General features: G+C 39.1%; 2 protein-coding genes across 4 annotated transcripts in view; both read left to right on the plus strand.

Moving 5' to 3' along the window:
* The window catches only part of fbln2 (fibulin 2), a 153,524-nt gene extending 144,914 nt beyond the window's left edge, over window positions 1–8,610 (plus strand). For all 3 annotated transcript variants that reach the window (XM_057860635.1, XM_057860626.1, XM_057860629.1), the window contains 4 exons: window positions 1,305–1,421; window positions 1,535–1,663; window positions 1,804–1,927; window positions 7,673–8,610. In XM_057860635.1, coding sequence (XP_057716618.1) covers window positions 1,305–1,421; window positions 1,535–1,663; window positions 1,804–1,927; window positions 7,673–8,030 — 728 coding nt within the window. In that variant the 3' untranslated portion in view covers window positions 8,031–8,610. The remainder of the gene's footprint in view (window positions 1–1,304; window positions 1,422–1,534; window positions 1,664–1,803; window positions 1,928–7,672) is intronic.
* LOC130912183 (nuclear pore membrane glycoprotein 210-like) overlaps window positions 8,225–14,651 on the plus strand; it is a 57,303-nt gene continuing 50,876 nt past the window's right edge. Inside the window, exons 1-3 of the mRNA XM_057830070.1 lie at window positions 8,225–8,262; window positions 12,939–13,083; window positions 13,890–14,027. Coding sequence (XP_057686053.1) covers window positions 8,225–8,262; window positions 12,939–13,083; window positions 13,890–14,027 — 321 coding nt within the window. The remainder of the gene's footprint in view (window positions 8,263–12,938; window positions 13,084–13,889; window positions 14,028–14,651) is intronic.

The raw sequence follows: 14,651 nt of genomic DNA on the forward strand, positions 1-14,651 counted from the left end.
GGACAAGTGAAATTGGGTTTTGCTAAAAGATTGCTGCTCAAAGAAGATGCGGTGCCGACCATACACGCGCAGCCACCTAAATGTCCCGAGATATCAAGAAAGAGGACGATGACTGGCAAAGGAGGCTAAGGCTAAGCAAAGGAGGGGAGCAGCCAAGCTCGAAATGGCCAGAGTGAGTACTCTTTTATAATAAAAAAATGTCACGCATTGGATACAGGACTGGACACATGTATAAATTATCGTTCGTAAAATATATACAACAAATCCTCTGATCCCATTCATATTTGTGTCTGTTGGCAGAGCGAAAAGCTATGATAGCGCAATGATGATGATTATTCTATACATTATTTTGCGGTCACTGTGTATCAGCTTCACAAAAAGAAATGCAAAACAAATCATTCGTTGTTTCCCACACGATCTGCTGCCGATGTTTCATCAGTGTCATTGCTCCCCTCAATGACCGTTTCATTACGCTGCATTGGCGTTCGTTTGGCCTCAAATTGGTAACCTAAAACACCGATTAAAGCTTCGTAACTCTCCTCGTCACCATTAGATGAACATTCGTTACGTCCTTCTACGTCGGCTTCGTCGCTGAAACTAGAAACGAAATTGTCTGCCATCATCGCCGCCATGCAGTATTAAAGCACTGAGCCTTTTTCTTGTTGAAGAAACACCCCTCACTGTCAATTCTGAATTCTCTTTTATTGACAACGAGGGGTGTTTCTTCATGAGGGAACCTGGAATACGTGCAGGACGAACACAATGCATCAGCATAAACAGCTCAAAACACCCCTAATTCTCCCCTCAATAGAAGGAATTATATTGATGCAGACAGGCGCTGCCCCCCTAGTGGCCAGTGGCACTCTCTTCACTTGTCGTGACGTCACGCACACAATCTGCCAGATCTCTGGCGCCGGTCGTTTTAGCTTGACAATCGAGCCAAATTTCTCTCATTTTCTTGTGTGTAATTACACGAAGTGGCATGATATGAATACAAAAGGCATGCGTTTATGGATAAATGATGGAATATTAACATTTTCCCAGGGCATGACATACCCTTTAAAGTACGCAAACAAGTCTGTCATGTGTGTTTGTGGGCTAGACCTTTCATATTCCTACTCTTAGTCCAGTGAACAGTGGATTATTTACAACTGTGTTAGAGTTGACTGCAATGGTTTATGCCTTTCAGCATGTGCCAATAAAAGCATAATTGGCTTAATAACATTACCTATAGGTGAGTAACACCGAAAAAGCTTTGATCACGTGGATTCTGACACTAATGAGCCCGAACCTTTCATCTCCAGATGTGAATGAGTGTTTGTCTAGTCCTTGCAGTCAGGAGTGCGCCAACATTTACGGCTCCTATCAGTGCTACTGCAGGCAAGGCTACTTCTTGCGAGAGGATGGCCACACGTGTGAAGGTGCACCAAACTCACCTTCACAAGTAGCATTCTACCGTGCCAGTGCAATATAATACTTTTTTTTTGGTTTTGATTATATATGATTTGGATTTCATCTCTACCCTGCTTGTTAGATATCGATGAGTGTTCTCAAAGCATCGGCCATCTTTGCACTTACAAGTGCGTGAACGTTCCTGGCAGTTACCAGTGTGCGTGTCCAGAGTCTGGATACACCATGTCTCCAAATGGACGCTCCTGCAGAGGTGACAGCATGCATCAAATTAGAGCATGAAGTAATATTCATGCTCATGTAAATAATTCTCTTGATATCAGTTGGTCTTTTTTTAGCCCTTCTTGTAAACGTTCATGTCACATGTCCTGCACTTTCACTATTGTTTTGTAGATGTTGACGAGTGCACCACGGGAGCTCATAACTGCTCTCTAGCGGACACCTGCTACAACATCCAGGGAGGCTTCCGCTGCCTTTCGCTGAACTGCCCGCCAAACTACCGCAAAGTGTCTGACACGTCAGTATCCTAAACATCATGCTGAAACACAAATCTCGATTCAGTTAACAATGATGATGCAATTAACTTGTGGAATGCTTAATTGTGACTTTAATAGTTAGTGAATGTTTTTAATTGAACTTTAAAGTGCCAAATATATAAAGGCCACTGGTACATTATAAAGAAATGTATTGCATCATTTCTGGAACTTATTAAATATTTATTACTGTGAGAACCTTATAAAGAATCGCGACACGCTCAGACAGTGCCGTTGAGTTCTAAGCCACGGTAAATTCAACTACAATTTTAAGTATTGTATTTTTCGGACTATAATTCGCTTTGGAATATAAAATGAACTAATAAAAAAGTCAAAGAAAAAAAACATTTACCATATTTTTCGGACTGTAAGTCTGTTTTTTTTTGTTTTTTTTTTTTCTCTCTCTCCATAGTTTGGCAGAGGGTGCGACTTATGTGTGATTATTTACGATCGGGTCAGCCGACTTCTCTTCTAACTTTTTAAAATATATGTTCATATATTAATACTAAAACGATGTATGGATGTTAAGTAAAGATAAATAATTTGGATAAAACAGAAGGTGCTGTGCATGCCAGCGCACGTGAACGCAGTGGCTCTCTTTTCAATCTTCCCCTCCCAGCGCACTGCGGCGCCCTCCGCGGGCATCCTGGTATTTCCTTTTCGATATGGAGCAGCTATAGGAGTGAAAAACAAACTAAAGACAGGGGAATTGAAAAGCAAACAACTGCGGTAGGAGTGGGATACGGAAAGGATTCAAATTGATTGTTGAAGGTGCTATACGGAAACCTGTGTAAAAGAATGTGGCGCTTTGGTCTCATACAAGAAATATATTTAACAAACTTTTCCAGCGTTATTTCGTTGTGTAAATGCATTTATAATCATGAAAATATGTAGACTATTTAGACATTGAGAAAACTTGTTTTTTCTGCCAACTCGAGGAGATTAAAATGTCAAATCCACTATCTGCTTGTTAGAACAGACACACAATTAAATGTTTATTGAATATCCATCTTAGTCTTGTTTAACTGGGAGAATTTGTTACAAAAGACAGGCTTTAATTTAACCTCATCGTCACAAATGTGATCACACAAAACGCAACTACGCATCACATCCCCGCATTTCCCCCTTCTCCTGGGTCCTCACAATTAAAACATAAAATTTCGGGGTTTTACGGGCTCGGGCAAGCAAATCAAGTTAATTGAACGGGCTCGGGCCACGTCGGGCTTTAATACCCGCTGGCCGGTCGGGTCGGGCTGGATTTTTTAGGCCCGATCTAACTTCTAGCGTCATGCAATGTTAGCATAGCGCACACCTATTAAGCCTGTTATGTTATCATATTTTGCAAGGGGTTGTAATGATGGTGTGGCTTGTCAGTAGCCATAATTTTCAGTATACAGTACTAGATAATTTTGTAACAGTATAATAAATTCATCAACTCATTTACTCTCATTGACAGCGAGACCTTAAATCCATATAAAATCGGATGGCTGGCATTTTTTTTTTTTTTCCAACTTTTATTAATGATGTTTCAGTGCCATTACAGATAGAGGGATCATTCGATCGCTAACCTCAAAGTCAAAATTTATGGGATATCTATCATTGTTACTGGCAGCAAATGAATTAATTTATGAAATAACATTACAGATGTTAGAACAATAGAATCGCTGTTGTCCAGTTTCTTTAATTTTAGTGTTATAAGTAGGGTTGTTCCGATCATGTTTTTTTGCTCCCGATCCGATCCCGATCGTTTTAGTTTGAGTATCTGCCGATCCCGATATTTCCCGATCCGATTGCTTTTTTTTTTTTTTGCTCCCGATTCAATTCCAATCATTCCCGATCATTTTTCCCGATCATATACAATTTGGCAATGCATTAAGAAAAAAATGAATAAAACTCAGACTAATATATACATACAGTGCCTTGCAAAAGTATTCGGCCCCCTTGAACCTTGCAACCTTTCGCCACATTTCAGGCTTCAAACAAAGATATAAAATTTTAATTTTTTGTCAAGAATCAACAACAAGTGGGAAACAATCGTGAAGTGGAACAACATTTATTGGATAATTTAAACTTTTTTAACAAATAAAAAACTGAAAAGTGGGGCGTTAGGGCTGCAGCTATAGAATATTTTAGTAATCGAGTAATCGACTGAAAATTCTATCGATTAATCGAGTAATCGGATAAAACAAATATATTTTTAGGTGAAGAGCAATTATAAATATACATGAGAAAACAAGACATTTCATCTAATTTTGAACCATTTTCAGTCAATCAATGTCTTTATTTTCGATGTATATTGTTGAAAACAGCCAACAATTGCATCTCAGATGTAACTAGAATTAAAAAAAAAAAAAAAAAAAAAAAAAAAAGACTAATTCACTGCTTTCACTCAAAAAACTTTAGATCTTATTACAAAAAAATATAGATATATCTTACCTAAAAATGCCGTTACGCTTGATAACACACATCACTTAAAAGTTTGGATTTTTTCCCACGTCTTTCAATTGAATTTCTCTTTGTGTCAAGCCATTTTTAAGTTCTAGTTAAGTTTTAAGTTAGTCTAAACTGTAAGTCCTGATAGGATTTAGAGTTTTTGCAGTGTTCAAAATAAATGTATGATACAGGCTGTATTGGAGCACATTAGCACCAGTGCTACTTGGTGTTTTATCCAGCAATGACTACTGAGCTAAAATTGATAGTTAGCATGATTAAGTTTTTATTTTACACCCTCATCACTCCACAATGCTATGTTATGTTAAAGCCTGTATGTAAGACACGTTAGCCAAGCATCGACAGTGGTCATAATTAATAGAAACCTAGCCCTCCGCAGGGCTAACGTGACTTCAGAACAGGAACGTTAATCTTATTTATTAGCGCTTAGCGCTCTTTATTAGCGCTTAGCGCTCTACTGCTTTAAGATGGCGGCTGTTTACTAAAGCTGCCCAGACGCGGCCGAGTCTGTCATTTAGCATCTAGTTCAACATACATGTGATCTCTATGAGACGCATGAGACGCTACCTGTACCAACGTAGCATCGTATGGGCTAGTATTTAGCAACGTCGGCGTTGTTTGTGACGGCTGTCGGCTGCAGTAAGTTTTTTTTTTCCCCCTTCTTCCTCGCCGCACGTGACAGCGCGTTGTCCCGCATTAAAAGTAGTCCGAGCAAAACGTGATGCTGAGAGTTGTCAAAATAAACGATTACTCGAGGTGAATAAAATTACTCGGATCAGTTTTTAAACTCGAGTTGCTCGAGTACTCGTTTCAGCTCTATGGGGCGTGCAATATTATTCGGCCCCCTTGCGTTAATACTTTGTAGCGCCACCTTTTGCTCCAATTACAGCTGCAAGTCGCTTGGGGTATGTTTCTATCAGTTTTGCACATCGAGAGACTGACATTCTTGCCCATTCTTCCTTGCAAAACAGCTCGAGCTCAGTGAGGTTGGATGGAGAGTGTTTGTGAACAGCAGTCTTCAGCTCTTTCCACAGATTCTCGATTGGATTCAGGTCTGGACTTTGACTTGGCCATTCTAACACCTGGATACGTTTATTTTTGAACCATTCCATTGTAGATTTGGCTTTATGTTTTGGATCATTGTCCTGTTGGAAGATAAATCTCCGTCCCAGTCTCAAGTCTTGTGCAGATACCAACAGGTTTTCTTCCAGAATGTTCCTGTATTTGGCTGCATCCATCTTCCCGTCAATTTTAACCATCTTCCCTGTCCCTGCTAAAGAAAAGCAGGCCCAAACCATGATGCTGCCACCACCATGTTTGACAGTGGGGATGGTGTGTTCAGGGTGATGAGCTGTGTTGCTTTTACGCCAAACATATCGTTTTGCATTGTGGCCAAAAAGTTCAATTTTGGTTTCATCTGACCAGAGCACCTTCTTCCACATGTTTGGTGTGTCTCCCAGGTGGCTTGTGGCAAACTTTAAACGAGACTTTTTATGGATATCTTTGAGAAATGGCTTTCTTCTTGCCACTCTTCCATAAAGGCCAGATTTGTGCAGTGTACGACTGATTGTTGTCCTATGGACAGACTCTCCCACCTCAGCTGTAGATCTCTGCAGTTCATCCAGAGTGATCATGGGCCTCTTGGCTGCATCTCTCATCAGTTTTCTCCTTGTTTGAGAAGAAAGTTTGGAAAGACGGCTGGTCTTGGTAGATTTGCAGTGGTCTGATGCTCCTTCCATTTTAATATGATGGCTTGCACAGTGGTCCTTGAGATGTTTAAAGCTTGGGAAATCTTTTTGTATCCAAATCCGGCTTTAAACTTCTCCACAACAGTATCTCGGACCTGCCTGGTGTGTTCCTTGGTTTTCATAATGCTCTCTGCACTTTAAACAGAACCCTAAGACTATCACAGAGCAGGTGCATTTATAAGGAGACTTGATTACACACAGGTGGATTCTATTTATCATCATCGGTCATTTAGGACAACATTGGATCATTCAGAGATCCTCACTGAACTTCTGGAGTGAGTTTGCTGCACTGAAAGTAAAGGGGCCGAATAATATTGCATGCCCCACTTTTCAGTTTTTTATTTGTTAAAAAAGTTGAAATTATCCAATAAATGTTGTTCCACTTCACGATTGTGTCCCACTTGTTGTTGATTCTTGACAAAAAAATTAAATTTCATATCTTTATGTTTGAAGCCTGAAATGTGGCGAAAGGTTGCAAGATTCAAGGGGGCCGAATACTTTTGCAAGGCACTGTAAGTACTGTATTTGTTTATTATGACAATAAATCCTCAAGATGGCATTTACATTATTAACATTCTTTCTGTGAGAGGGATCCACGGATAGAAAGACTTGTAATTCTTAAAGGATAAATGTGACTTTGTATATTGTGACTAAATATTGCCACCTAGTGTATTTGTTGAGCTTTCAGTAAATGATACTGTAACCATTTAACTGTTCTGCCCAAATGCATGATGGGAAGTGCAACCATGACTGTGCGTAGTGGCACCAATTGATATATCTTCTCTGCGTTGGGAAGTAACATAGGGTGTTAAGGAAAAGCTCAACCACTACCGTTTCTCCCCGATTTGCTTCCCACGATATTTCTAATTGTTGAGAGAGGGATTGTAAGGCTTTAGCCAATTAAAAAGAGGCTCCAAAGACTGCCAAAATTCTCTCTACTCATTTTACGCTGCCTGTTAGCTCTATATATAGGTTAAACGGCACCATTATAGATTGAACGCGACATTGCGTGAGTGGGTCGTGCAGCGCATGCGTTAATTGCATTAAATATTTTAACGTGATTAATTTATAAAAAATTAATTACCGCCGTTTACTCGATAAATTTGATAGCCCTACTTTAAGCCAAAACTAAAGACTCTGGATGAATGTAAGACATTTTGTCTGTAACGTTAAATACAATTAGAAAACAATTTAATTAAAAAAAAAAAAAATGTACATATATATATGTACATATATATATATATATCTATATATCTCTATATATATGTACATATATAAAAAAGGCATGTCCGATATTTTTTTTGCCGTTTCCGATACTTTGAAAATGACGTGATCGGACCCGATCGATCGGGACATCTTTAGTTATAAGTAATAATATTCCAAAGTTACTGTGCGTTCAATGTAAAAACAATTCATTTTTAGAGCAGATCAGGTTTGTTTGTTTCCCACGTCAAAGGCAGCCAGTCAGTTCTCCAACATTTTTTTGTTCTGACAATTTTGCGTGACACTTGAATTTCTTGTCCTTTTTAGGCGCTGCGAGCGAATCAGCTGTCCCAACTACCTGGAGTGCCAAAACTCGCCCCTTAGAATCACCTACTACTACCTCAGTTTCCAGTCCAATATCGTCATCCCAGCTCAGATCTTCCGCATCGGACCGTCACCTGCCTACACAGGGGACAACGTCATCGTCAGCATCACAAAGGGAAATGAGGAAGGCTACTTTAGTACCCGAAAGCTAAATTCCTACACGGGCGCCGTGTACTTACACCGACAGGTCGAGGGCCCCAGGGACTTTCTGATTAATGTGGAGATGAAGCTTTGGAGACAGGGCACCTTCACCACCTTTCACGCCAGGATTTACGTCTTCATCACAGCCAGCTCTCTGTAACAGCTGGAGATTCTCCGCAGGCCAAAATGGACCTCAAATACATCAGTGTAATGTCATTAAAAAAAAAAACAATTCAGGAATGATGTTCTTTACATCAAATTTAAAAGCACATTATGTCAATTAACATCAGAAAGATTTCATCATCATTTCAAATGTAATATTTTTTACTATTAGATTATGAAGCTTCATCGACAATGTCCAAAACCCATCAAAGCCAGAATAGTCTACAGTGGTATGCAAAAGTTTGGGCGCTGCTGCTAAACATTGGCTGGGCTAACAATTGCTTTATCTGGATGTTTTTGACACATATGTTATCAATTTATCAAATAATTAGTGAGCTTTGTTTGATGAATAGGAGTTGTAGCACAACAAATGTTTCCACGCCAAAATGAACACACAGTTTTTCATGCTGCACTGCTGCCTATCATTTTTTACATTTGTATTTTTCTGAATTCCAAATAGATTTTTTTGTATTCCTTAATTATATATGTATGAGAATGGATGTATTATAATTTTTATCTAGAAGCATAAATTGCAAATTAAAGTGAACACCAGTGTAGACGACTGGGTGCTGACTGAATACATTTACTGTTGTTGTTAACCCTTTATACCAATCTTTTTTGCACCACAGGCAGGTGTGATGTGTTTTTTTTTGTTTTTTTTTTCACAGACCGGCGTTCTGTCAAATTTTGCACCCTTATAAAAATGCGCTCCCAAAGCTTTACTGGCGGTGAAAAAGCCCTTTTTTGTATTCAGTTGGACTCTCAATGTTATCCAACGTTGTTTAAAAAAAAAAGTTACGTCATAATATGGTTGTTCCGATCATGTTTTTTTGCTCCCGATCCGATCCCGATCGTTTTAGTTTGAGTATCTGCCGATCCCGATGTTTTCCGATCCGATTGCCCGATTCAATTCCAATCATTCCCGATAATTTTTGGCAATGCATTAAGAAAAAAATGAATAAAACTCGGACGAATATATACATTCAACATACAGTACATAAGTACTGTATTTGTTTATTATGACAATAAATCCTCTAGATGGCATTTACATTATTAACATTCTTTCTGTGAGAGGGATCCACGGATAGAAAGACTTGTAATTCTTAAAGGATAAATGTGACTTTGTATATTGTCACTAAATATTGCCATCTAGTGTATTGAGCTTTCAGTAAATGATACTGTAGCCATTTAACTGTTCTGGCCAAATGCATGATGGGAAGTGCAACCATGACTGTGCGTAGGGGCACCAATTGATATATCTTCTCTGCGTTGGGAAATAACGTGTGTAGAAAAATCAACTACTACCTTACTTCCCCACGTTGCTTCCCACGATATTTCTAATTGTGGAGAGAGGGATTTTAAGGCTTTAGTCAATTATAAAAAGGCTCCAAAGACTGCCTAAATTCCCTCTACTCATTTTACGTTATCTTTTAGCTCTATATGTAAGTAAAACGGCGCCATTATAGATTGAACACGACAATGCGTGAGTGGCTGGTGCGGCGCATGCTTTAATTGCGTTAAATAATTTTACGTGATTAATTTTTTTAAAAATACCGCCGTTAACGCGATAAATTTGATAGCCCTACTTTAAGCCAAAACTAGACTCTGGATGAGTGGAACACATTTTGTCTGTAACATTAAATACAAATAGAAAACGATTTAATTAAAAAATATAAATATATTTAAAAAAGGCATGTCCGATATTTTTTTGCCGATTCCGATACTTTGAAAATGACGTGATCGGACCCAATTGATCGGCATATCTTTACATCATAACCATACATGTGCAACACTAAAATGGCATAAACAAATGCTTAACGACACGGCGAAGTCGTTAACTCATTCACTCCCAGCCATTTTCACCGGAGCAAGGCCCTTCGCTCCCGGCCGTTTTACTGGATTTTGGCTAATTTTGCAAGGCCCACAGAAAATTATTTTCTATTGCTATATAAACATGGAAACCACCAAAAGAAAGATTACTCTTTCAGCTGAAAAAAAGTTCATATCTTTTTCCATTCTTTAGATATCAGCATTAGAACATAGCTTAGTTTGAGCAATTTTCCAATTTCTGATGAAAAAACGGAAAAAATGAGCTTTTTGTAAATGCATACATTTCAAACATAAGTGACTTTCACACAGCTTTTTTTATGCTTTAGTTGCATCCCAAACATCTGAATAATGTTTTCCTTTTACAAAATAACATACACAACCAGACAAATAGAGCTTTTGATAGCAAAGTAACAATTTATTTACACATAACTGAGAGATGACGCTTGGGGGCCGCGACAGCGGGTTAAACTTTTCCCTCATCACCGCCTGACTCGTAAAGATGGATTTTCTTTTAGTCTTTCTTTTGTGGTGACCACTGCCTCGCTCTCCTGGGGGGGGAACTGGTTTGGCCGTGCGCGTTTCCGTGCGGGACACTGGAGGGTGCGGGGGACGGGAGCGGCGAGCACTGCGGCGCGGGCTCTGCTCGGTGAGCAGCACTGACTCAACTACGCTGTACTTAAATCTGGTCAAATCTGGTTGGGGGGTCTTACCAAATACGCTACTGCCCTCCAGTGGCCAGTTTTATTGCTTTAAAATGGGTTTTGAGCTTTGTGCATTCTATCTTAGATACATGGGAACCTATAGATGCCAATTGTCAAAAAAAAAAAAAAAAAACAACGCAAAAGACGTATAAATTTTTGGGACACTGAACCAATTAAAAATAGAACGTATTTATACGTTTTTGGGAGCAAATGAGTTAAGTGAGAGAGCGGCGTTCAGTTGTTGTGTGCAGCTAACATGGCAGGATGTGTCTGAGAACTTCTCTACATGTCCGTCCATGATCAAACGTACGTTAATATTCCTTTCTTGAAAGAAAGTTTGTAGTGTTAACTTTGGAATCGCTGCATTCGCAGCCCTTTTTAACGTTACGCGCATGCAAAATTTGTCAGAACACCGGCAATGTGCGGCAGAAAAATACAACAAATATAGAATAACATTTGTTTTTAGCCCCGTCGTGTTAAGTGCAGAGAAAATATAACTCACCCGCTGAATCAGTGGGAGGCCTAAGCTTGTTTCGTTGAGACGAGATGGTCCCATCTAGGTGTGATGGGAGAGTGAGAGAAACCTGCTTCACAAAGATATGATGTTGGAAATTGTAGCACGGTTTTCAGTGCTCTCGTAGCGACGTCAGGATATTCCGGAATGACTTTAATCCAGAACCTCGGTAGAGTTGTTGTCTCAAATGTACGTTTAAGGTCACCGTCTACAATCTGATCCTGCTGTTGCACAGACATGCTCGAATCACTCGGTTTATTCACAAACGGGTCACGAATCCACTCCTTCGCAGTTCGTGGGTCTTTAGTTATCGGGAAGTAGCGTAGATTTTGTTTTCTTCCAGGTTGTAGGCTCATCTGGCTCGTCAGGTGTCCTTTTCCCCGTAAAAAATCTGTCCAAAGATGTCTTTTTTAGTCATTCTAGTGAGGGGGGCTAATTATTTCTGGGAACAAATGTGATGCGCCCGCCCTACGTCATACATTATTATCGAGGACAAGCGCACATAGATATAAAAAACAACCAGTCCATTTTGACTGGAAGAGGCCTGCAATGAACCTTTTCGAATGAACGCCTTCTAGCTGTCGGTCACTTCCAGCAAGTAAGGGGTCTCGAGAGATGGTCAATACTATAAAGTGGGCTATTAACGACTCAACTGGGAATCCCAGCAGACAGACAGTATAATGACATGACTATGTGCCAGGAGAGGCTAACCATGCTTGCACTGATATCGATCACAAGCAGAGGTGGGTAGAGTAGCCACAATTTTGACTCAAGTAAGAGTTGCGTTACTTGAAATATTACTCGAGTAAAAGTATCCATCCAAAAGATGTACTCAAGTACAATTAAAAAAGTATTTGGTGAAAATACTCAAGTAATGAGTAACATTGTAATGCTTACAATGTTTTTTTTTTTTTTTGAATCAAGGGTATTTTTCCTCAGCAAAAAGTTATCAATGTGAAACTGTGATTATTATATTGTATTATAACCTATTACATAAGTAAATTGAGCCACAAAATACACACACAAAAACAAAAATCATTGAATTCTGGCGAGAATAACCTACAGAACTGAAGCATCATTCGTCCAAAGAGCATTAGTGCCCTCTAGTGGAAAAAATGGTTCCTAGTCTGAATAGTTCCTTCAATGTTGTCGTAAGGGACTCGCTTCCGTGTTGCGCCTTTTACACTTGGCCATTACTTGTGACAGCAATATCTGACAGCTGCAGTAACAGTTAACAGTTAAAGGGAGCTTTTAATTAAACACACAGCAGTGGCCAGAAGCCACTCTCGTCCCAAGTGGTCACTGCTGATGAATCAATAGTGAAGTTCACAATTATCAGGTACAAAAATTTAAAAGTTCCTCAAACACAGGCAGTTATGCATAAAAGGTGGTTCCTGGGGCCACTTTCCCTTGACTGGTCTCGTGTCTTCCACCAGCGACACTGGCAAACAACCTGGCAACATTCCACAGGCGTTGTGCGTGAGCTAATTAATAGGGCGCGACGGAGGATGGGCATGAGGCGTTTGAGACAATGGGAAAAGTGGACACTCACTCTGACTTTTTACCTTGTTACACTCTTTCTCTTTTTCTTTCTTTTCTTTTTTTTTCCACTGAGGCACACGAGAGGGAAGCGTGCTATATTTACATACGAAATTAGAGCAAGACTGCGCGCGCGATAGAGAGAGAAAGAGAAAAGAACGGCACTCAACTAAACGCAACTCAGTTTTCATTCATTCGTTTGAGAACGTCACAACTCTCATTACACGCTTAGAATTTAAACTCGACGCTTTGCTTTTGTCCCCTTTCTTGCAATGTTTCCTAAAGCCAAGCTGATGCTGTTTTATTTCTTCCTCTTTTTTAGGCAGAATATCCATAGTGATTCCGCTTTCCCTGTGGAATCCATTGACGTCTTGAGGTCTTCTCCGAATGGAAGTCATCATATAGTCAAAGCTGTAAAAGATGGCATTAATGCTTTTGATGCTACCCTAATCGCTGTTGAGGATGATGTAAGTTTTGTTGCTCCCTAAGGAGCCAAAACATCAACAACATTGAAAATGACATTTTTCACAAAAATTGTGTTTTTAATGACCAATTTATTAAAACCCTATAATACAATGGTATACCTTGCAATATATTATTCAGTATTGTGTGTGGTTACATTTTAACACTGCTATTATCACAGTGTTTGTTTAATGTGCTGAGAAATCTTAAATATTTTTTGTTCAAATTTGGCACACTTATGAAGAAGGATATGCTAATTAATCTGAGCATTTTCAAACCGTGAGCTTTGGTTTTCAAGTTATTAACAGCTTGTTGCCAAGGAACAAGAAATAACCTTGCATTTTTAATAATATAAATGTTTCTTTTGTGTTTCATCTACACAATATGAACAAAAAAGTAACATTTTTTACAGCAGGAGTATGCATTTTTGTGGTAACCAATCCTGTGTGCATCAAGTTAACATGGTAACCACACACAATATAATACATTACGATGTACAGAATAATATATTGTATTGCTGAGATCTCTGGAAATGTACCCATCTGTGGTTTTATCTTGCTCATAGCAGGAATATGCGTTTTGTGGTAATCAATACTGTGTGCATCAAGTTACCATGGTAACCACACACAATATAATATATTACAAAATACAGTATATTGTATTGCTGAGATCTCTGGCAATGTACCCATCTGTGGTTTTATCTGGCTCATGCAAAAAATATGCAATGCTGTCATTTGCAGTGTTCCCGGTGAATTCAGTAGATTAACATGATTCAGTAATAATTTCTTGTGTCCTCTGTTCTTTTTTTTAGAAAGGTGGAGTCCACCCACTCACCAACCCGGTCCACAATGAACAGGACATCGAAAGCAATAGCCCTATTGTACTTATTCCCAGTATTCTTACATTTCCATGGCAACCCAAGGTCGGCTCACATCAGTACAGAATTAAGGTATAATTCATTAGTGTCAGCAGGTTGATGGCCAAGTTTGGCAATTATCTCTCATCCTATCCTAGTACATGATATTTCACTATTAGTGAGAGATGTCACTCTACACCAGTGGTCCTCAACCACCGGGCTGTGGACCGGTACCGATCTGTGGCGCATTTGCTGCCGGGCCGCAGAGAAATAAACAATTTATTAACGACTGCAATCTGGCCTGTGGCTCTTGACACATCAATATCCCTGTCTAATCTATGGACTAATCCGAGTAAAGATTTGTATAGGTCGCCATCTAGTGGTTTGCCTTAATTACCGTATTGGCCCGAATATAAGACAGCACTGATTATAAGATGGCCCCCTCTTTTTCAAGACTCAAGTTTGAAAAAAGACTTTTTGAACACGAAATAAATTTTTGTATTGAAAATAATTACAGTACATCCGAAACAAATGATTATAACAATATATTTGAGAGAAAAAGCATGTTATTTTGCCTCATTCAAATCTTTATATCTGAACATTTAAATATGTAAACTAAAGTGCAATCACATTCGTAAATGAATGGCTTCTGGTTTTTGAAATGTAAATAAACCAATCTATTGTGATAAAACAACAAAATTGCAATAACTGCATTAA

This window comes from Corythoichthys intestinalis, chromosome 2 (genome assembly GCF_030265065.1).
Source record: "Corythoichthys intestinalis isolate RoL2023-P3 chromosome 2, ASM3026506v1, whole genome shotgun sequence".
Classification (NCBI taxonomy): Eukaryota; Metazoa; Chordata; class Actinopteri; order Syngnathiformes; family Syngnathidae; genus Corythoichthys; species Corythoichthys intestinalis.